The sequence below is a fragment of the Atractosteus spatula genome, chromosome 13 (assembly GCF_055471065.1).
Source record: "Atractosteus spatula isolate fAtrSpa1 chromosome 13, fAtrSpa1.hap1, whole genome shotgun sequence".
Lineage (NCBI taxonomy): Eukaryota > Metazoa > Chordata > Actinopteri > Semionotiformes > Lepisosteidae > Atractosteus > Atractosteus spatula.
In genome coordinates, this window is record NC_142718.1 from 35,833,398 (window position 1) to 35,856,498 (window position 23,101).

At 42.6% G+C, this 23,101-nt stretch overlaps 1 protein-coding gene across 2 annotated transcripts in view; it reads right to left on the reverse strand.

Moving 5' to 3' along the window:
• Window positions 1-6,600: 6,600 nt before the first annotated feature.
• abca12 (ATP binding cassette subfamily A member 12) overlaps window positions 6,601-23,101 on the reverse strand; it is an 89,459-nt gene continuing 72,958 nt past the window's right edge. For both annotated transcript variants that reach the window (XM_088930585.1, XM_088930584.1), the window contains exons 60-75: window positions 22,858-22,945; window positions 22,541-22,649; window positions 22,045-22,099; window positions 20,216-20,393; window positions 19,735-19,850; window positions 17,745-17,919; window positions 16,248-16,501; window positions 14,697-14,898; window positions 14,194-14,303; window positions 13,427-13,577; window positions 11,320-11,454; window positions 10,262-10,365; window positions 9,808-9,900; window positions 9,287-9,392; window positions 7,622-7,759; window positions 6,601-7,179 (exon numbers count right to left, since the gene is read on the reverse strand). In XM_088930585.1, the coding sequence (XP_088786711.1) occupies window positions 7,084-7,179; window positions 7,622-7,759; window positions 9,287-9,392; window positions 9,808-9,900; window positions 10,262-10,365; window positions 11,320-11,454; window positions 13,427-13,577; window positions 14,194-14,303; window positions 14,697-14,898; window positions 16,248-16,501; window positions 17,745-17,919; window positions 19,735-19,850; window positions 20,216-20,393; window positions 22,045-22,099; window positions 22,541-22,649; window positions 22,858-22,945 (2,110 nt within the window). In that variant the 3' untranslated portion in view covers window positions 6,601-7,083. The remainder of the gene's footprint in view (window positions 7,180-7,621; window positions 7,760-9,286; window positions 9,393-9,807; window positions 9,901-10,261; window positions 10,366-11,319; window positions 11,455-13,426; window positions 13,578-14,193; window positions 14,304-14,696; window positions 14,899-16,247; window positions 16,502-17,744; window positions 17,920-19,734; window positions 19,851-20,215; window positions 20,394-22,044; window positions 22,100-22,540; window positions 22,650-22,857; window positions 22,946-23,101) is intronic.

Below are 23,101 nucleotides of genomic sequence, written 5' to 3' on the forward strand. Positions count from 1 at the left end.
CGTGCTGCCCGGTTTACTTCTGTTTCCTACCCGAATTCGTGTAGTTACACGCCCTATTCGGGCTGTGGGCAGCTAGTGTCCAATCACAGCAGACCTCGACCCGAAGCACACCCACACTTCCGCTGCAGCCCAAGTGGGGCGTGTTTCTGCATGAATTTGGGTAGTGAAGATGATGCGTCCTGTCCCATATCTAAAACCTAGGCAGCAGTAACATTTTTATAATTAATAATAATTCCTTACACTTATATAGCGCTTTTCTTTCACTTATATGCTTTTTTTTTAAAGCACATGTCTGCACATATCAGTGTATGCATTTGTATAGAATTCCACTTAAAATGCGTTTTCCTCGTTTCGGATGAAGCATCATTCCATGATACCGAGTATGTGTATTTAACTATTGCGGTCTGTCATCTGAATTCAATTTGGAACTGCAGTTGTGCGATTTTTTTGTAAATGGAACACAGCTTTTTAATTTTGTACATTATAGTATGTCTTGTTTTGTACTTCAAAATACAAAGTTTCAGCATGACGAGGAAACTCAGCAATTCCAGTCCACGGGATTTTCTCTTTGGGCGCGTTTACGGGACTGCTGCTCTAACCATCGCATTTCAGTATGTTGTAATGTGACGAAAGACTGATACACAGCTGTCTGGACCTGGGCGACCCCCGTGTCTGCTGGGTGTCGTTACAGCTGGGCCTTTAATCACCGGTGTTTCCTTGATAAGACTCTTTTCTGCACTTAGGTCTTGGTCTGGAAAAAACCCTCCGTCCGTTTATCCAGTTTCAGTGTCCTGAAAAGCTCAAATCACCACAGGAACAAGTAATAGGTTTATTCCATGCTGAAAACACAACGTTTCGGCTGTGGAGCCCACTTCGGGTGATATATGTGCAGTTCGCTCATTTTATTGTGAACATTTTCATTTTTTTTAGACGATGTGGGAAATCGATAAAAGGGCAAACAGAATGTTTTTGTTTTATAGACATATATTTTAACTGTTCTTTTTTCTATCAATTTATCATTTCACAGTGTAACTACTTTGAATGCCTGCCGCCTACAATTTTAGAATTAATCCTACCTTATGAGGAACTTGATGAAATGCCTCTAGAAAGGCCAGATCTACCACATCACCCACTTTGTTCATGTTTCATGTTTGGATCAATCACTGCTGTAGTTGATTAAAATGACTGTGACAGGTTATTCTCTTTCTTTCTTTTAACTTCACACTTAAACATGGTTTTATTGTATTTTTGTTTACTATACATTTGTATAATTCATGTACAGTACATTGAGAACACTCCATAGTAAAACGAACCATATAAGAATAACATTGATTGATTGAATGAATGAATTGTTTGAAGCAAGACCTACATAATAACTTGCTTTTGTTACCCTTTGTTATAGGTGGGTGCTACAATAGTAATTTTCCTGTCCTAAGAATCAGCTCCGTGAAGTTGCCCCCCCCAACAGACAGCACAAACGATTAAACCCACCTCATTCGTTAGTGCTACGTTTGTGCTGCTTTCGTTTCCGAGATATAGCGCCTTGTTTTATCGGGGTCGTGACGTCACTCAGTTCCCCTACAAAGTTGTAGGGGAACCGGACCGGTCCTTCTTTATATATATATGTAATTTTTTAAGTACAAAGCAGAAGGCGTTTTCCCTACCTTAAATATACAATTAAAATTGTTAAAATACCATGAATTCATTACAGAAAGCAGCGTAGACAGTTATTTTTCAATAAAAATGTATTTATTTCGAAGAGTACGAGATATTGTGAATCAATAAAGACGTTTAAAAAATAAGCCGATGTACTTATTTTGTAAATAAGTAAAGCATTGTAAAAATAGATTCTCATTGACAGTAAACAAGCCGATCCACCTGGCGCTGCTCGCTTGAACAGCTCTCAGACCCGTGATTGGCTAAACCCCCCAACAGCTCGGGTCGCGATTGGGTGAAGAGTGAGAATCGACACTCTGATTGGGTACAGCGCCACAGCGGAAGTTCCGAGAACATGTAGACACACAGGTGATGGAAGTTCTTCTTCGTCCAAATACTGTAGCCCCGGTTAACCGTGTGTGCTGTATGAGCACGCTGGATATACAGTAACACATCCATTGGTTTCCAATTACTAATCAATCTAAGAGAAGTCACACTGAGGTCAAAACTGAATAGCAGACAAAGAATGTCATGGCATCCACAGCGCGTTTACGACTCCGATAGCATGTCACGATAGAAGTGCGCGCAACACGATCACATCGCGATACCCATTGCGACATTAAGTCCACATATCGCGATATGGCGTGCCCCGACAAAACGCCACCGCCCGTGTCGCGACAAAGAGTCCGCATATCGCGATATGACAAATGCCACCCTGCGTCCATATCGCAACATGAAGCCCACATATCACGATATGACATGCCCAGCCAAAACGTCCACCCCCCATGTCGCGACATGGAGTCTATATATCGCGATATGACAAAAGTGCCCCTGCCCCATGTCGCGACATGAAAGGCTCTATATCGCGATATGACATACCTCCGACAAAATGCCCCGCCCCCATTTTGCGACATGGACTCCACATGTTGCAATAGGACATACCCTGACAGGATCTGCTGAGCACATGTCCAAAGTCCATATATCATGACACGTCCTACAGTATCTGGATATATCATGTCCTGATATGAGACCTTTGTTGCAACAGCGATGCCAGGGTGGCATGGAAGCAAGGCGCCAGTCGTACACTGCAATCAATACACTGCCGCGATATACATGCGATATACATGGGGTCCCTATCATGACATGCTACGGAGGTCTTGTCGCGATGGTATCCCACAGTTACGCGTTTGGCAACAGCGTGTAACGGTAGGGAAAGAAAAGGAAAACGTGCCTTAGAAAATAAAAACTATACACAACCTTACAATCACGGTGATTTTACATACATAACAACCACAGGTTTATGTCACAGATGGTTAACTTGTTGGGATGCGTCATGTATTATTGACATCTAAGGAGGCTCATATGTTTATGGATATTGATTGTCTTTAAAATGTTAAGGGTACGAGCTAAACTGTAACAGAGCGCTTGAACTCGGCAGACGGGGTCACTGGAGGTCAAACTCACCGTGCATGGTCATGTGATCACCGGAAAAAACAATGCGCTGTATCTCGGGAACGAAAGCAGCAAACGTAGCACTAACGAATGAGACCGGTTTGGTTTTCCTACAACATTGTAGGGGGGCTGAGTGACGTCACGACCCCGAAAAAACAAGGCGCTGTGTCTCGGAAACGAATGAGGTGGGTTTCATCGTTTGTGCTGTCTGTAGGGGGGGCCAACTTCACGGAGCTCTAATATTCCTGTCCTGAGTGGCTGAGCAAGAATTGTATTTACTAATAGAGTGCCATTAAGCCCTGGAGATCTGTTTATCTCAAGGACTTGTCACCCTTGTGACTCCTCTGTCTCCACTATGCTTATAATACTATTTATTATGGAACTTTCTTTGATCAGCTTGAGGCATGGTGCCGCTCAGTACTGCCTATTATCTTTGGTAGAAAATGTAATTTTCTTTTTTATTTTCATTTTTGATTTCTCTCTATGGTTTTATCCAAGCTGCATAGTATTTGTATTTTGTATGTCCTGGAAATGTTTGTTGAGATGGATTCTTAAAATGATAGGATCGTTAATAATTTTTATTAACGCACAGGTTTTATATGTATGAATTTGTATGGCACCTTTGTGAAAGATAAGCTACGTTTTTGGAATTTGTAACAAATGGAAAAACAGAACTTGCACAAACTAAGTGCTTTTTCTATACAATGAGTACCAGGTGAAGTGCTTTTTGGTTTGTTTGTAGGAAAACATACAGAATCATTCATTCATATGCATATCCTTGCTGCATGACCCCCTTAAAATAATGATGGGCAATGGAATATTTTTTTTTTCTGTGAAGCTCTTCTGAACTTGTAACCTAAATATCTGCATCAGCATCTGTGTCACATGCAAGGCTAAATCCCAAGATACCGGTGCATTCGTGTCCGTTTATGATGTCATTGTTTTGCCTGAGCTGTGGAGTCAAGGCTTATTACTGAAATATGACAGGGTTCTGTATGCATGTGTGCACGATACATGCCTGGACTCTTCAGGAATCAAGCAGCATTCCATGAGTAGTCCTGAGGGCTGATTTTAAGGTCCGTGGAGGACAAGAAAAACAATAATAAGGCTTGTTTATTTCTGCAAAGAATTTATGCTTTTAATCCACTATGAATGGGAATTGGCAGCTTTCCAAGTCTATCTCTGAGGCACTAAGAATTTGAAGTCTAGGCTGAATAACATTTTTATTTTCTCAAAAGCACACTAGTATTGGTTTCCCCAGCTTTCCGTGGTACAATGACTGCAGTACCTAAATGGAAGGCAAAGCAGGGATTTATCTTTTTTCTGTAACGATCAGTAGTGTGGGATGAGAACTACGGGGAGCTGCCCAAGGATAATTTATTACACACCCTGACACTTCATCCAGGTCTTCTATAGCCCAGTCTGAGTCTTCTGCATTAATCATGTGGCTGCTGTGATTTAAAACCATTATTCAACTCTCTCTCCCACCCCCTCAGAAGTTTCGACACCTTGAGAAACGCAGAAACAAGTTTGCGAAGATGCAGGGGGTCTTTTTTGTAGAGGATGACTACATCATACTGGCACACTGCCCAGCGTACTCTCAGCACGCACCTAGTTCTGTGATTTATATAAAACAATCAATGCCTAAGTCATATGGCTTGCATTTCATCCATCCTCAAGTTTATTTTGCATAATCTTTTTTTTTTGCAAGTGACATTTTTCGAACTGACAGATGGAGCCGACCTATAAATGCTGTCCAATGCCTTTTTGTTCAGACAGTTTTATTTTAGATTTAAGTCGGGGGCAAATGACATTGTGTGCAGTGGAATGTCTGACATTTTCTTAGAGCTGTGAGTTTGGGGAAGCTGCTATCTTGATTTCTTTTGCCTATAACAATAGAGTGGGAGGATATTAGTGACAATGTAAACGTTAGGACCTTGGTCAGGCTAGCATTCACTAATAAAATACCTTTTAATACTTGTAGGGCATCTTTGACCGCTCCCTGCAAAATTCTCGAAGGTGCCCCACCTCCTGGGATCTCCTCATGTAGATACTGAGCCAGGAATGAGCTACTGTACGCTGCTGCAGACCAGCATTGCTGATCTCGTATGCATACCAGCAAGCCTGTAGGTGCCAGTGGTCATCTCTGCACATGTGTCTGTTTATTTCTTTAGCTTGTTCAGAACTGTTTTAGCTATTTTAAACAGGGCCTTGAAATCCCTTTCCCCATTCTCCCTCCACCTCCGTCGAGCTTGATACGGTTATAAAAACATGACATGAATAATTCGGTTTAAAAAACAACGGTCTTGTAAAATTAAGCATACGCCCCAGTACATTTGTGCTTTACAGCATATAAAAATATGCAGAAAGACATTTTTCCTTTCCCAAAGGACTACAGTAGCAGGTGAGAAAGACCATGAGGAAACGTAACCAGAAGACACGTATGCTTTGTGATGTGATTTCATCAGATGGCAACACAATTCCTCCAAGTCCCAAAAACAGCCGGGCAGAGGTCATTCACTCCACCCCCACTGCCTGTAAGAGAAGGGCTAATTGATCCTGACATAGCAGAGGAAACGCTCCCCCCAGGGTTGGGTTATTGTAGAAACAGGACATTACAGGCTCCACGAGATATTACAGGATTCCTGTTCTGAGCATAAGAAAAATGACTGATGAGAGAAGGCTTTCTACCCTTTGTGCTCTTCTGGTTGTATTCCAGTCTCATTGCCAGTACTGGCTGTACTGGGAACAACACTCCCTCCCAAGTTCGAAACTAAAGGAGGCTTTAGTGATGACCATCATGCCACTCATTTGAAGTTTCTATGGAGTTTATCCTATGCTTTTTTTCAGGACTGTAAATTTCCAAACCCTTTTTATTACAAGTCCTCAGAGGTCACAATGCTGACCATTGCTGTTGTTTTAAATAGAATCCACTGGGTTTTGGCTCAGTAATCATGCCATGTTACAAATGAATCTGGGGAAATGCCCGAATGTGTGAGAATATGTGCTACTTCACAGTGAGGGTCAGTAAGCTGACCTTGGGTATTGGTTTATCTGCTTTCACTAATGAAATGAAAACTTTTTACTATTTTCGTCCTTTCCATTATAAAATAAAACACAACAATAGTTAAGTTTCAAGGAAAATAAATATTTCAGGAATTTCTCATTGTATATATACTGTATATATTCTGTAAACCATTTTAACATTCTGTTAGCAAATGTGCGTTTTCGTCTCCTTCGGTAACATGTTTCACATAGAACATTGCAAAAGAAAATTGGTCATGTCTCAGCATTGTTAAAACAACCACGTTTTAAACCTGCACCTGAAATGCATTCACCAAACTGATTAACAAGTGCAGAACAAAGCCTTTTATAAATGAAAGTTCAAAACACTCAGAAAAAAAAGACATAAATAAATTAAAAAGTTTGATCTCATTAAAAAATGATCCTGGCAAGGAAATTGTTCTCATTTCTTAGGAATAAATTACATTATTTAATTTGAAATAGTTTAATGAGCAAAGTTCAGAGCATTTCCTGCATTTCTGCTGTATCCAGTAAACAAAATATTGCACTTTGGACAATGTGTCAAGTTGTGACAATAGGACAGGTGGTACAGTAAGTACATTGCAGTGAGACAATAGAGATTTGGGAGGTATCATATTCTTACACCTCAGGAATGGAACCTGCTCAATCGTTGACAGATCAGTCAGTATAGATAGCCTCCTTTCTTATGGGCAAAAGAAGTCCTTTACTACAGCTACTACTGAAGATGATAAAATGCCTACTTCATTACCATTGATCTTTCAAAGTATAAAATGAGGTTCTTAAAATATCTTGAATTACAAAAATAGGTCTTTATCAAGTATTGTGCAAGAATAAAAAGAAACGTCACAGAGACATTTTCACATGTGCAGCACGGCTTTGACTGTCCATTTTGTGTGTGCAGTGGGCTGTGTTGCGGGCACTGCTTCTGCTCTAAATGTTTACAAGCATTGTGGGATCTGCAGTCTCAGTCTCTGACCCGTTTGGGCTCCTCTTGTTTGTCTTGCCCATCGCAAAGTTAATGAAGACCTGCAGGAAAAAGAAATGGATTAGTCACTAATTCCTATAAAGGATTTGTAGAAATGTAAATGCTATAACCATATACTGTATGGAATGTGTTTTTTTTATCTTAAAGCATGAGGCATTGGAAAGAGAAGAAAATGCCATGTCACAGTTTTTCATGGTTTTCACTTCCTGTACTGTCATTTTATACCCAGGGCTCCAGATATTTCTAAAACTTTGTAAAATAGCCATACGTCACTTTCTACAGTAAACAGGGCAGCTTTCTCAGCATCCCAAGAGGTGGTTTCTATTTCCTTTGATTTAAATTTGAATATTACTTTGAATTTCCAGGGCAATTCTTTGCATCCCTTTTAGTCCTTCTTAGTTTCATTCACTGCCGGGGAGTCTAGGGAGGGGTCTACTTTTAATGTGCCTGCTTCTGGGTCAGGACACACTGCAGGCCTCTCACCTCATCCAGCGTGGTCTGGCTGACAGAGAAGTGTTTGATGTGCAAGGCTTCCTTGTTGGTCTCCAGCTTGTCGAAGATGTCTGCCACGCCTCCTGAAACCACCGGCACATGGTACTCCACCATTCCCAAGTGCTGATCCTGGGGAGGAAAGCCGGAGAGTCACACCTGAGCACCTGGCTCCTTCTGCTGGGAGCGTGTGTTCTGCCATGAGCTTACATGAGTCTACTGGGTAAGAAATATTAATAATAATAACTGCTTACACTTATATAGCGCTTTTCTGGACACTCCACTCAAATCGCTTTACAGGTAATGGGGACTCCCCTTCACCACCTGGATGATGTGACAGCAGCCATAGTGTGCCAGAATACTCCCCACAGTGAGAAGGAGAATAGAGTAATGAAGCCAGTTCATTGTTGGGGATTATTCGAAGGCCATGATTGGTAAGGGCCAATGGGAAATTTGGCCTGGACACCAGGGTAACACCCCTTCTCTGTTTGAGAAACACTCTGGGATTTTTAATGACCACAGAGAGTATTGACCAGTATTGACCAGGCTCAAACCTGTTTAGCTCCAGTGGGCTGCCAGTTGTGAGTTGCAGGGTGATATGGCTGCTGGCATAGAAATATTGTACTGTCTTACTCGTTTCAATCAGCATGTTTCATTCTGTATATAGAAAGATAATTCTATTGGATTTCTACTGGGATTTGACATCTTTTTTTGACGCATTAGCCATGTTTTTTTTTGTGCTCCAAATTGCAAACCCTGGTCTGCATTTTGCATCACAAAAAGTTAGCTTTCAGCTTTAGGGATGTTAGGAGTGGAACAAATGCTGTTGATGGCAAGGAACACTTGATAAGGGGTCAATCGGTCAATAGCTTTTCTATATTAGCAGCCAATAAGAAGTCTTGTAGTAGTGAGTGTGTAGTTTAAGAATTAATATATCCCAGTCAACTTGAATTAAAGATTGCCAAATAATAAGAGTGTTTTTTCCCCCCCGCCCCCCACCAGCTAAGCAGCATTAATAAACAAGTTGCTCTAATCATGGAATTCACTAGTGAGGGCTTTGAATAAATTGTAGAGCTCACGATTGTATCTGAGACATTTACACATCAGCATACATTTGGTGGAGAAACCACTTAACTCTGGAGTCACTGTAGTCAGTCTGTATATCAGTCTCTATTCTGCCACAGGTACCTGCCAGAGAACTCACTTATTTTGAAAGCTTGGTGATATTAATTATCTAACGTTAAAACTTTTTGTGTTCAGAAGCCAGGATTGCAAGGCAATTATATCTAGCCCATTGGGACTTCTTTATCTACATGAACATGCAGTTAAGAATAGCTTCTATTTTCAATCCCACTGATATATGCCTCATCGTTCTGATTTGGTTTAAGATTCATTAATTAGGATCTGACAGTTAATGAGGCATTAATTATATAGTACTTCATCTATCTTGTGCAGTGCAAAGGCATTAAATTTGAAGAATATCATTTAAAAGGGCAGGTGCCCTTAGGTTAGAGAGAGACAAGAGTGTTTACCATGCTTTGCAGCTGCAGATCACAGATGCAGGGGAAGAACTGTGCTTTTACCTTGATCATTCTGTGTGGAGGGCAAGCTGTGAAACATGTGCACAAATGACCCAAGTGTGACTGATGCTGCACCCACCTTCATGTAAGTGCTGGGGAAGTGAATCTGCATGAAGTTGGTGATGAGGTCCACGTCATGCATGCCCACAGAGAGGTACATTTTCACAGTGAAACCGCTCCCGAACCTTCAGTAAAAGATAGGAACATGCACTCCTTACATACTTCATATTTCCAGAATTGCTTCTGTCAAGAATGTCAATAAAATTAGGGACAGCGATGCCAAAGATCTTATCTATTGAATACTTTGGTGCAGTTTTTTTAAAATGACCACTGTAATCATTTAATTCCTGTTCTTTATTTTGTGAATTTTTAATTCTTTAAATTATTATAGCACCAAAGAAGTAAAATACCATTACACGTGTTCATGCCCAACGATTTTGTAAAGTTTGGGGATGCTTGGGATAGGAAATAGAAACAAATGAATGAAGAACTGTGATTCACCACAGAGAAGAGTCAATCAGGCAATTTAAGATCATGTGCAACCAGAAGGTGATTACCACTGTGGTATTTTCAGCATGTGCGAAGTGGGAAAATACAGACCTGCTCTTGATGTGCTGCAGAGAGCCCAGACACTTGAATTGTCCTTTCACCATGATGGCCAGTCTGGTGCACACAGCTTCACACTCCTCCATGCTGAAAGACACCAGGAGACAGACAGACATCAAAAGGCAGTTCCTCTGCTGAACTAATCTGGCTCATTAGTTGATATCTGGCACCGCTTTTGTGCTTCTAAATTAAGAGGAGTGAATTATTCCATTTTATGAAACTGAAGAACAATGCTCCAGTAAAGAAATAGGCATTTTAAATCTTGTTTTAAAGATCTCTTACACCCAGAAACTTGACGCAGGTTTGTGACTTGTCACTAGAAAGGTAAGGCTGAAATTTGTCCTGATTTGTCGAGGCTTGCAGAAACAATTACCACTGTAACCTGTCAGTCTCCATATGTGGCACAAGAAGAAGTCCATGCCCTTTAAGGTTATAGAGCGCTTTGTACCTGTGTGAGGTCAAGACGACGGCAGTTTTGGCCTTGACCTCCTCGGAGATGATCTTCCAGAGATGACGTTTGGATTTGGGATCCATCCCCGAGCTGGGCTCATCCTAAAACGATCACAGGAAATCACAGTTAAGAAAGAGCAACCACAGCAGATCTCTCTGCAATGATGGAAATGTTCAGGAGCACGGAGTTTAGCTCCCTCCACATGTAATCCGAAGGTATTACATTTCAGAGGAAAGATTCAGATTCCAAAGTATTTTAATTGCAATATCACTGAACACATAGAACATTTTATTCTGAGACAATTTTCCAAAGTTAATTGAAGTGCAAAATGTTTCAGCAGCAAATGTTTTCAAATTAGCTCTATGCATAGGGACACATCTATCCATGTTTCAGACTTAAAACTTGTTAATTCTCTTTTTAAATTAAATTACCAAAGTTATAACATGCAAAAATAAAAGACTGAGAAATTGAATTCAGGAGTAATTAGGATGCAATTCTCCATTGGTTAGGTTTATTCCCTGTTTCGGCACACTTTAGTTTATGAGCTGCAAATAATGCTTTATAAATATGTGGCAAGTAAACATATAAACACTAAAGTGACCATGCGTGTTATAATAACCATTAAATTAATCATCGTAGGGGTCACGTTCTTAACACGTAATTAACACTGTTAATGTCTTGTTCATGTATTACATTTTGTAAAGCATTTATAAATGGAGCTCACAGACCCTAAACCAGAGTTTCCAAGTCAGGGTGACCCCAGTGCCATGCTAGCCTTAAATCTGAAACAATATGATTGATGAAATTTTTTTAATCATTTCTGTTGCTGATTTAATTTATGTGATCAATGCAATAGCCCAGAATCTCTGCATATGTAAGTGCTGAAAACACTAAAATAGCCCTAATTCATCACATTCTTAGTTCAATAAAATGCCTGGGTCACCAGCTGCAGGACTGTTGAAGCCCTGATGGTAGCTGAAGTATTGCCCTTCCTCTGCGTGACAGAAGGACGCCAGCAGTTTGGGAAGAGCAGTGTGCTGTGGCGGTTGGCTCACCAGCAGGAGTATCTGTGGGCGTCCAATAAGCGCGATCGCGGTGGACAGCTTCCTGCGCATGCCACAGCTGTAGCGCTCCGAGGTGACGTCCTTGTGAGGCACGAGCTCCAGCTTCTGGAGGAGGTGAGACACCACCTGACAAGGGAGAGACCGAGAAGGGGCTGGAGATGAGGCTGTGCATTCTTCGACCTTCGAGGCTGTTCCCAGGGATGTCTTAATGTAAACGCGAAGGTCAAGATACCACAGTGGGCTGGAATTCTACGTAAGCCCCAAAACGCCTTACTTTGGTGAGAGTTCAGGGCAGAGGAAGCTATACAGAGCCAATCACTCCTTGACCCCTCCACCCCGTTTTACATGGAGTTATAGAAGGTGGTAGTAACAGAGCTGCACACTACAGTGAGCTCCAGCAACCCTCCCTGAACAGCACAATACCTGTCACCCTTCCCTACACTGCTTCATATACAGTGCAAAACAACCTGCCACTATGTTCTATGATCAGAAAGAACTGATTACTTCCTTTTTTAAAGGCTGTAAGGGTAAAACATATTAATTGAGGCATATGAAATTGCTTGTAGTGCGTTTTACATTGGATACCAATATGCACACCACAGTCGTAGTCATACAGAAATCATATATAGTATACATATTACATAGTATATATAATATATATCCGTATATAGTGACCTATATTTATGTTCTCGTCTCCAGCTCCGCCCCAAGCAAATCAAATTTTTCAGGTTCAACAAAATCCATGCACCACTGAACTCTCAGCTTGTACACCAATTTGGTTTAATGGACCGCACACAGTGCGTTCCTGTTGGAGTTCCCTGAGTAATTCTGTAGCACACATGTAAAGAGCCAATTCGGAAACTTCTTTTTCTGAAAAAAGCCCAGTGCAATGCAAACTTTGCTGAGTATTTGAATTGACTGCTTAGTCTGCGGATTCATTGTTCTGGGTGGACTCAATTAAAGCAGGAATATGCTGCATGCTGCCACTGTGAAATGTTTAAATTACCTTTATTATTGAATACCACAAGGATTTCAGAATGAGGTGTTTTCTTTAATTCAGGACGAAAAATTATTGTTTCTGAGAACTCGCTTTATATGTACAACATTTTCAGAGAATTCTGAAGACAATGGGACAGGATGTTCTTAATTAAAAGGAACTGCTGATTAAAAAGTGGAAAAGCAAGCAGCTCGTATTTGTCTAAAAGAAAAGTGTTGTCAGTTTGAATGGCTGTTGCAGACAAGGTCAGTACTGAACATGCACTCCACTATTTAATTCTCTGATTTAGTGACAAGAATGAGCAAACTTTCCACATGTCCCTTCAGCTCCTGTCTGGATCAATCGATGAGAAGAGGGAGAAGCATTGTTATTGACAGCGGTGCTGATAATTCAAAAGCAAAAAAAAAAAACAGTCCCATAAATTTGGAATTTCTGAGCAATGTGTAGTAACTCAGGAATCTCTTAGTCATTCTCAAATCTTTGCTGCTTTTCAAGAAAAGATTCACATTCCCCTGGAGGAACATCAATCGACATTAGAAATTTTGGCAGCATGCAAAACCAATTTGATGTCTGTTTTTGGAGTTTGTAAATTACCGAGCTGAGCATACACTGGGGCATTCTAATTGCAGAGATTTTAATGGGAAGAACTGATACATTCTAATGAAATTTCCTCATTATAGAGATACTCCAAACATTACAATACAAGAAACAAACCTTTTTTTCTGTCTGTCTACTTAAACGTTAAGACTGTGTTGCACAAACTTGTCTCATTGGAAGACAAATTCCCCTAAACATGAAAACAACTGACATGCCTTTTCCAGTCCTGGGTCATCATCTCTTGTGTAGCAAGGTTAGCAGCCGTCATTAACACCACGTACTCCTTCTCTCCCTTTCTCCCAACCATTACATCTACTTTTGAGCTGGTCAGAAGCAACCTTAAAGTCTCTTTCAGCCCAGAAATGGACTCATCCAGTAGTTCAATTATTTCAGTTACTTCATGGAAACCTCCTGTGCAAGATCCCCGACTGTTAGTGTCTAAAGGCCTATAGAGGTTTGTATTGTACTGTAAGACTGCCCGTGCCTGCTCTTGGCATGCCTTACTCTGCTGATGTGATGGCTGGAGATGCCTCGTATCCGGGCATAGAAGTACAGGTGCTCCTCTGCAGTCAGTAGGAAATCCAGCGCATCCACCTGGGGACAGTAGCCGATCTTGAGGCCCTCGTTGTAACTGTCCGCAATGTTCACCAGCCTCCTGCAACCACAGCACACAGCTCCATGAAGCAAAGTCCTCCTTGCTGTGCACGTACCCAACACCAAAACGTTGATTCTTTTTTTAAGATCACTTTATTGGCCATATACAATTTCTTGTCTTAGGAATTCGTCTTTTCACATACGCCAGCTTGCTCTCCATGAGACACACAGACAGGGAGAGAAGCTGGGGATCAGAGCGCAGGGTCGGCCATTTATATGGCACAACTGGAGCAGTTGGGTTTAAGGGCCTTGCTCAGGGGCCCAACAGAGTAGGATTCCTCTGCCAGCTGCAGGATACGAACCAGCAACCTTCCAGCCACAGGCGCAGATCCTTAGCCACAGAGCCACTTTGTGAATAAATCATACAGATAAATAAAAGTCCATAGCAGAGTGGCTCATAGTCCAGATGCCATCCTGGTTTCTGTAACATTAGGTGGATTAGAGAGCACGCGACTCCCCCTCTGGAAGGGGCACTGGTTCATCACAGGGGTCACCCCCCCCCAGGACTGCTGGTCCTCATTTGTACAATTGTGCGAACTGGAGCAACTGGGGTATAGCAGTAATGTCTGCTGGGGATACCTGAACCCACCACCCTTCAGTTATAAATAAAGGCTTACCCAGACTGGTCCCTGATGTGCACTGCCCCGTCAGTGGGCATGATTTCTCCTGTCAGTATTTTAAAGGTTGTGGTCTTCCCAGCCCCATTGACTCCCAGCAGACCGAAGCACTGCCAAACAGAGAAGACGTGGGGTTAAAGATACAACACTTACCTGCATAGAATACCTGTCCAGTGGAATCTTTCCAAAACCCTGGGGAGGCTTCACAGAAAGACAAACTTTTGATAAACCCAAAAGTTTCACTTCAGTTTACAGCTGTAATCAATGTTTTTTCATCTTGCCTTGAAAATATATACGAGAAATCCCTACACAAGTTTTTGTTACTTTTTTTTAAGGCTAGACTGCCAGGGTTTTAGTCAGTAAATTGGTAGCTCTTATGTTTGATGCTGTAACCAAGTGATATTGTTTCCTATTACAGCAGGACATTACAGTCCTAGATGAATGTAAGAGGCAGCCTGTCATTTCCAAGTACATAATTCCAGTCAGGTCTGATTGTGCCTCACCTCTCCAGCGGGGATGCCCACCGACAGCCGTCTGACTGCATGGACCTTCTTGCTCAGGTTCTGGTAAACCTTGTTGAGCTGGCTGACCTGCAACACATCAGAGCTGGCCCCCTGACTCTCCACACGGTGGCGCTCTGCCACCACATCTTCATCTTCATCCCTCACCAACAGGTCAGGAACACTTCTCCAGCACAGCAGCCTCCTGTGTGATTAGAGAGGAGAGTGTGGGTCACTGCACCACCCTAATCAGGAAGGCCCAACCAGGAATATCGAGATAATATATGCTTTGAGTATGCCACGATGTTTTCTCAAGGGAACCCCGTGGGCTGGGAATGGGAAGAAGGCAGAAAAGGCAGGCGGACTTCAAGCAGGCTAGATTTCATATCATCTTTGAATTTCACATTTCGTCCCTTAACGTGTGACACTTTCAATCTCCATTGTGTAGACCAACCCTCAACTGTCACCTGAAAATGTCACTATGTACAGTGTTGTGCTTCCTTGCACTTTGTTGAGTCATTCGCTTGGAACATCCGACCCAATGGGAAAATGCTTCCTACTGATCCAACAAGAGCTTGTGCAGCAGCAACCAGGTTTTGCTGAGATGCCTGACAAGGCCTTGGTTAGCCTCTGAGACCTGAGAAGGTCCAGTGTGAAGGTGGTGGAGAGAAAATGCTCTGCATCATCACTGAGAATTTAATCTCAAAGAAAAAGGATATAACAAAATGAATCAGAGCCTTGTTTGAAAACCTGCTTGAATGGTTTTGGAAAGGATACTAGGCATGCTGCTGCTGACACAGATAAAATCTCTATTGTGCGTTGCTTTTTCACATCACAGCCTGATTTGGGGTGTTTAGTGATCCTCTGGTGGGAAGTGATGCCAGGGACCAGGAGGTGGGGGGAGAAGTTGTTGTGTTATACTTGTCTCTCCTTTAATCCGGTGTTTGAAAATTTAATAGTAATAGAAATCTGGTTAACAGGAAGAGAAAAGGTTGGGAGGTCTGAACTTTTGCTGTTGAACAGAGATGATTAATGGTGCTTAAGAGAATCTCTTACCCTGCCAAATTAAGACTGAACCTAAACGTTTTGAGTGCACAGCAGGGAAGACTATGTGGGGACCTGACACAAGTATTCCAAATATATTCCAAATGAGAAAGTCAACCCAGCACACTTCTTCAAAACGAACAGTGAAACACAATCAAAAGAGTGCAAGTGGAGACAACATGGAAGTGCATTTAAATTGAGACCAGGGGCTGAATTATTTACCCAAAGTTATAAGGGAGTGTGGAACAAGCTACCCAGCCATGTTGTTGAAGCTGGTGCGCTTGCTTCTTCCAAGAAACCGCGTGGATCAATTAACTACAAACTACCAAACAGGCCAGACAGGCTGAGTGGCCTCTTTTCATTTCTAAGCTTTCTTATGATTTTAACTAAACTCCCAAAAGTGGTTCTCTCTTAACAGCCCTTGTTTTAATATGAGTAGGACAAGCAGTAATAGCTCCTCTCCATTGCTCCCATGCTGCATGTCTCAGGTCTCTCAGAACTCCAGCACACCTGATCTTGCGGAGCAGCCAGGTGTTCAACAGCAGGCGCAGGGCGGAGAACACCACAAACTGGATTGCCATGGAGACAAAAATCCAGCCCAGGACGTCCATCCCAAAGGGGTTTTTGTAGGCATCCACCCCGTACAGCGCAAGCATCTCCACCTCCATCTGCAGCCGGGAGAGCTCCATCAGCCCATTCCCAAAGCTGAACTGAGGGAAGATCAGGAACACGGAGCTCAGCACGTCGTAGACCCGCTGGATATTCTGCAGGGGAGGCAGGTAGACACAGGAGAGGGGTCACACATGGGGAAGACATTCAAAGAGCTGTGCTTCAGGGCAAAACATACTTCATTCCCTCCAACCGATCACCGATGATGTTTAAGTGGTAAACAAATTCTTTCTTCATTTTTGTTACTCTTTTACAATTGATTTCAGAATGCTTCTGAGCAACGTTTGAACATCTGTCCTTGCATATACTCTCTCTGTTTATACAAGATGCCCTGGCTACGTTTTTAGTTTGCTGTATAGAGTATTTTATTTAAAAGGAGCATTGCTATGATTTATTCAAAATGTGGATAAAAGGTTCATTGTCATTCAAGGAAATTGAATTTAAACAGAGATAAGCTGCCAATTCCTCCAGCTCTTCATTGAGCAAAGGCTGTGAAAATACAGAAATCATATTTTTCCTCTCACATTAATTAGAATTGTTTATTGCATTTATGTAGTGCATTTCATCCCCAGAAGACATTACACATTGAAGATGACCCACTGGACCACTGAAGTGTACCACCCACCTGGGTGGCGCGTGGCAGCTGTTCTAGTAATGCTGAGATTGGGGGGAGAGGCATGAATTAATTTAGGGGCCCTTTTATGGATGTAAGATTGCACACGCCCAGAGTGGAATTCAGCCTGGACTCCAGGGGTAACACCCTGCTTTTATTAACTGTGCTATGGGTTCTATAATGACCTAATAGACATTAAACAAAGCTCTTGACTCATCTGAAGAATTACATCACCTATAACGGTGTCCTCAGTCACCATGCTGGGATATTGATTGGACAAATCTGGTCCAGAGGGACCCCCTGGTCTTCCAACATGATGTATCTTGTTGAATCTTGGTTTTCCCTAGAAGTCTCCCATCCCAGTACTGACCAGGCTCGGCCTTTCCTAATTTATGGAGTCTGACAAGATCAGGCTAGATGGTGGTTAGACCACCTCTCAACCACTCAGTCAAGCAGACAGACACAGGATTAGGAGGTGGTTATTGGTTTTCAGGATTGGCTTCAAACTTTCCCAAAATTGTCATTATTGGCAACTTTGAACAGTCTGGTCAAAGCATGATAGATGACAGAAATGCATGATACAAATGAATCCATTTAATTTTTACTTCTCTAGAAACTTTGACTGGGAAACAAAAAATGCACGAGTAGTGGAACAAAGTCTGTCAGGTCATCTAAATGCGGGTCTATCTAAATGTTGACTTTTGCTCCTCTCTCACTCTGCTCACCTTCGGATCGCCACGCCCGTTCACCTGGTTGATCTGGATGAGGAAGTACACAACAGAGGTGGAGATGATGGTGTTGATGGCGATGAACAGGTTGATGCACACGTAGCTGATGAAGGCCATCTCTGTGTCCTTGAAGGTCCCAGCCAGCAGGTACATCCATGGGAAAGTAGCCAAACTGTAAGGGGGTAGGGCGAAGATCATATGGTCATGACATGCATGGTTTTGCAGAAGAGGAAATGACACATCCTCATTGATGCAGACCTGGGTATTGCAGAGCTCTGGCAGGAGGGGTCAGGGGTCAGAGAGAATCTGGATCTGCTCTCCAGGGTACATGGGACAAGGAAAGGAGACTGAAGCCTGGGGATCCCACTACTTTTAGCACTCTCTAACTGTACAGGGAGTTTTCCATATAAGGGAGTAGAAAGGGAGGAGGAAAATAGTTGCAAATATACTGTATATGTGGAAACCTTCAAGGAAAAAATAAAGAGAAAAGAATACTGAAAATCAAAAAAGATGCAGAGTTGAGTAAAAAATATCTTCAGGCTGAACAATTGCCATTATCTATCTTATGCCTTTTTCCCGTCCTATTGCATGATGATATGTTTTGGCTTGATGAAGCACCTCTCTCCTGCTCCCAGTTCCAGAGATTCACTGTTTTATTCATGAAGCTGGGTGATTGAGGTACAGGGGTCAGGTGAGGCATTGCGGTTAAACAGTGCCAGTAAGAGAGGCTGATGGGACATCACGCCTCAGAGCCAGGCTCTGAACAAGAGCAATTAAACATTTCCAGGTGAGTGCAGACAGCTTGTATGCTTCTATTGTTATTTATTGCCTGGGAATTACTTTGCGTTTGATGAATGGTAAGAGCTGTGCTGAGGTTGTCTGAAATTGGGGGCTACTCGAGATTTGTTTCAGTATTATTAAAAGCCAACTGTTTTTGAACTGATTAAAAACCAGGAATCTTTTTTTCCTTTTTCCTTTTAAAACAATTAGGTCCTGTTACCATGAGGCTGCTAATGGAATGTCCTGAGGATGGATTATTGCTTTCAGGGAGGCTTCATCTCCGTATATTAAGAAGAGCTGAGATGTGATGCAGTACAGTGGATTTCAACTTCATCACAAAACGTGTTAAAGGAACTCATAAATTATCCACAGTACACCTGCACTGTCCATTCTGGGTGATTCTGGGTAATTTCCAGGCAATAAACAACAATAGAATGTCTAATGTGGTGCCCATCCATAACAAGGGTGATAAAACTGAATCACATCATTACAGACTAATACATCTGACTTCTCTTATATGTGAGATTATGGAAACAAGTATTATAACTAAATTAGAGAAACACCTATAGTACATGGAAATCAGATTCTTGGGAATAGTCAGACAAGCAAAACTCTGTGAGTTTCTGGCGTAATGAAATGTACATTGAAGTATACAGGAACTTGCCACAAGTAGTGGGTGTACCTCCTGGTTTGGATTGGGGGATAAGGAAGAACTGAGGCAGATTGTATGTGTGCGTGTTTCCTAATGCAAGTAGGAAACGGGTGTTACCTGTTCTCTTTGCGTTACTGTGTATGATTCTGTTTTTCTCACAACAGCCCTTTGCCTTGTGGAACATGACAGGCACAGGCCCCCAAACAAAAACCAATATGTGGTGGAGGTGAGGCGCTCTGCATCAGGGGTTCCCAGTCCCGGACCTGGAGATCCTGCTGGTTTTTGATCCAGCCGAGCTCTCAGTTACAGAAATGAACCTTTAATTGGCTCAATATCAGGATTCATTGGAACTGTTCGACTACTTTCAGCTCTGAAACATGTCGGAGGTCGTCTTTTAGCTACGGCAACTAAAATTAAATCCCAAAAATGTCTGTGCGGAAAAGAAAAACACTTGCGAATATTCCACTCCAGCATTTAGTTAGCGCGACGAAGGCTTTGGTTAGGTGAGGAAGGGCGGCTGGAATGGAGACCCGCAGGCGTGGGGTCGGCACTCACCCGAACAGCACCAGCAGCAGCGACACGGCGCCCAGGTTGTACTGGCTGTTGAAGGCTGGCAGCTGGAAGGCAGCGATCACGGCGACGGACACAGCCACCGGGAGCAGGTACAGGGTCTGGGGGGAGACAGGGAGAGGCACACTCACACAGCCACCCACCACTGCAAGAGGGTTCCCACTTCTCACAGACTCTCCTCGTTCCCATTTCTTTTCAATGTATTTTCTGCCTGTTTATCCTTTACAGTCTGAACATGACCTCAGTGGAAACTTTACAAGGCCAGATCTATGAATAAGAGCTATTACAAGTGTGCATCACCACAGGGGTACTTCCTTCTGAGTGAAAAAAAAGGCTTTTTAATGCTGCATTCCTTCATCTCCTGACAAATTTAAGGTGCTTTTGTTCTCCTGGCTCTCGGCGTGACTCATTGTGATCTATCATTTCGGGGGTGGGGGCAGGATTTCGGGGGTCTGGAGTACAGTACCATGTCGTAGAAGAAGTTGACGATCCAGTAGAAGGGCTCCCCGATGCCGGAGATGTGCTGCAGCCTCTTGGCCCCGCTGTGGTGCTCCTGCACCTCGTAGACGACGAAGCTGGCGGTCATGATGGAGTACCCAAGGAGGATGCACAGGGCCACCAGGGTGTTCACCAGGTTCCGCAGGCTGGTGAGGGAACAGGGCCACAGGGGGCGAGGACAGAGGGTCAGAGACAGAAGGAGCGACACAGACTTGCTGCATTCAGGTGAGACCTCCGCAGCAAGCACAGAGGAAACTGTCCAGTTTTCCAACAAGCGCACTGTGACAAGGGCCCCCACCGAGATTTGATCAAGGCCACTCACAGCTCACAGGCAGCTGCAGTCTCACTGAACGCTTTCAAGAAGCTGACGTTGCCTTCTGTAACAGGCTCAGTGCATGTCCCATAAATCCAGACGTCAATCCTGAGCCTTTACTGTACTGTACATCAGGCCAAGAAGAAGGCCTAGACATGTTTGCCCCCTCTAGCACCAGGCTAGACCTTAGACATGTTTGCACCTTCTCTGTTTTGATCTTGTTATTTCAACATACCTGTAGTTGTCTTTCCCCCTGTGTCAACTCATGCCAGTGGCAACTTTTTTAATTTACAGCTAACCAGGGGAAAAATGGAGAAGAAGGATTTTAGCAAAATGCACAAAGATGGAGTTTTCCCAAACTTCTTTGTCATGCTATGAATCCTCTTATTGAGGCAATATATTACTCCTATTATGATTTTTCCTGGGAAAGGGATCAGGGGAAGAAAGAGTAGGGATGGGCTTATGGGGCATAATGGAGGGCAAGAGGGGTGGAAAGAGAATATCAACTGCAGCACTGTGAGAGAATTAGGACAGAGAAAAGTTTTGTCGAAGATGATATATGTTTCGCCAAACTCCGAAGACACATCTGAATCCTATCAGGAATATCCTGCCGTTTCTGCTCCCCAGGGTCACACATCCACTGGAGATTAATGCTGCTTTTCTTCAGAGAGGCTGAAAATCAACTGGAGAGAGGCGGACTAGACAGGACTCTGGGCTGCTTATTACCAAGTGGTGATGCGGTTACTCTTTGGGAATGAGCCTCCTCAGAGCAGCTGGTATCTGAGTCGGGTGATAAATTGTAAAATACTGTCGCCGAAGATTCTAAAAGCTAACACAGCAGAAGAATCACGAATCGATCTCTGCATGTTGGAAGGGTCTTTCAGGCTTTTAAATATTTCTTGTATTCAGCCAATGGCAGTATTGTAAAAATGGCAGTATTATTGGGAGAATTATTGAAAGAAAGCAATATTTGTTTTTTCACAGGGATAGAAAAGTAAAGCAATCTAAAACAAAATAATGATTACAAATTCCCATGCCACCAATATTTATAAAGCTGAATATTACACAGTACTTTGTTGATTCTCAACAAGCATCACGAACTGGAATAGACCTAATCTAGGAGAATTAGACCTAAGGAGAATTCGAAAATACAAATCCCTGTGCCAATTCTGTGCTTATCCATCTGTTTAAAAAACAATTAAAACAGATTAGGACTGGTAAAGCCCTCATTCTCATGAGTTTCTGGTTGCAGGGACTTGACCAAGAAAAACACAACATCCCAATGCAGCCTTTGCTACCTCATTGCTACAGCAATACACCAGCTACTGCCAAAACCCTCAAGCGACATGACTTGAAAGTGTGAAAACAAAGTTTGCAATCAATGAAAGGATCTTAAATAATCACACCGTTTGCAGTAGATTAAATCTGTGCAGTAGTGTGTGAGACACAGAAAGGGCCTGCCCAGTGGGCTGCCATATACTTACATGACATCGTCGTTCTGCACCTGGCCAGGGTAGGGGTGGCTGAACACTGTGATACCTGAAGAGAGAACACAAATCACTTCAATATCAGAAGTTCAAAAAGAGACCTTCTGTTCAGTCCAATTGCGTTTTTAATCATCAGATGAGTGCTGTAATTAACTGGAAAAAAGTACTGTGTGTGGCTGAGAAAATGTGGATTTCTTTTAAAAGTGCATAATGTATATGTGCATTAGCATAATTGTTTCATTGTTTGTGAGAGGAAACTATATTCATCTCCCTGTAAGATACAAGTGAATATATCTAGTATGGTTCTTGGAATGCACTTTGGCGTATTTTTTTATTACAGAATACAGTGCACATGCTTTCTGCAGTATTAGAGGTAGCCTGTATCAGTGTGCATGTACAGTACAGGATAAAAGTATTGTGGATGTACCAGAGAAGTGATTATACCACCACCGAATTTCTGGCGGGCTAAGAAGACGAGAGTTGGAGGTCTCACCGTATTTCTTTGGATCTACGTCAGAGGGCAGGTTAGTCCTCAAGATGAAGTTGTTCAGACTGTTGAGGTAAGCAGGCATCGTGTGATAACCTTCTGGATTGTACCACACCTGGGAAGCAAAAGTAAAAGATACTTGTAATCTACTTTTCCAACCCAAACCCAAACACCCACCTACCTTTAAATGATTGTCTTTTCACTCCAATCTCCCGAGAGGAAATATAATGTATCATGCTACCATCCCTAGCTGCCAGCAGGGGGCGCTGACAATTCTGGAGACAGACACACAGATACTGCATAAGAACTGATGATCTCCTTACCTTGGTCAGGGTTCGGTTTTGGGGCTTTTGCACCATATCCATCCTGAGGTCAGTGGGAAGGGATGCCCCAAAGGACCAGCCCCCATACCTGAGACAGAAAAGATACAGGAGGTCAGCAGAGTCACTCCTGACTAGATCCTCACTCTGTCGTTTAAAAAAGCTAAATTAGGTGTATTATACTATAGTAACGCTGAACAAGCAATGGCTAATATAATCATTATTAGTGTAGTACTAGTTTGAGAAT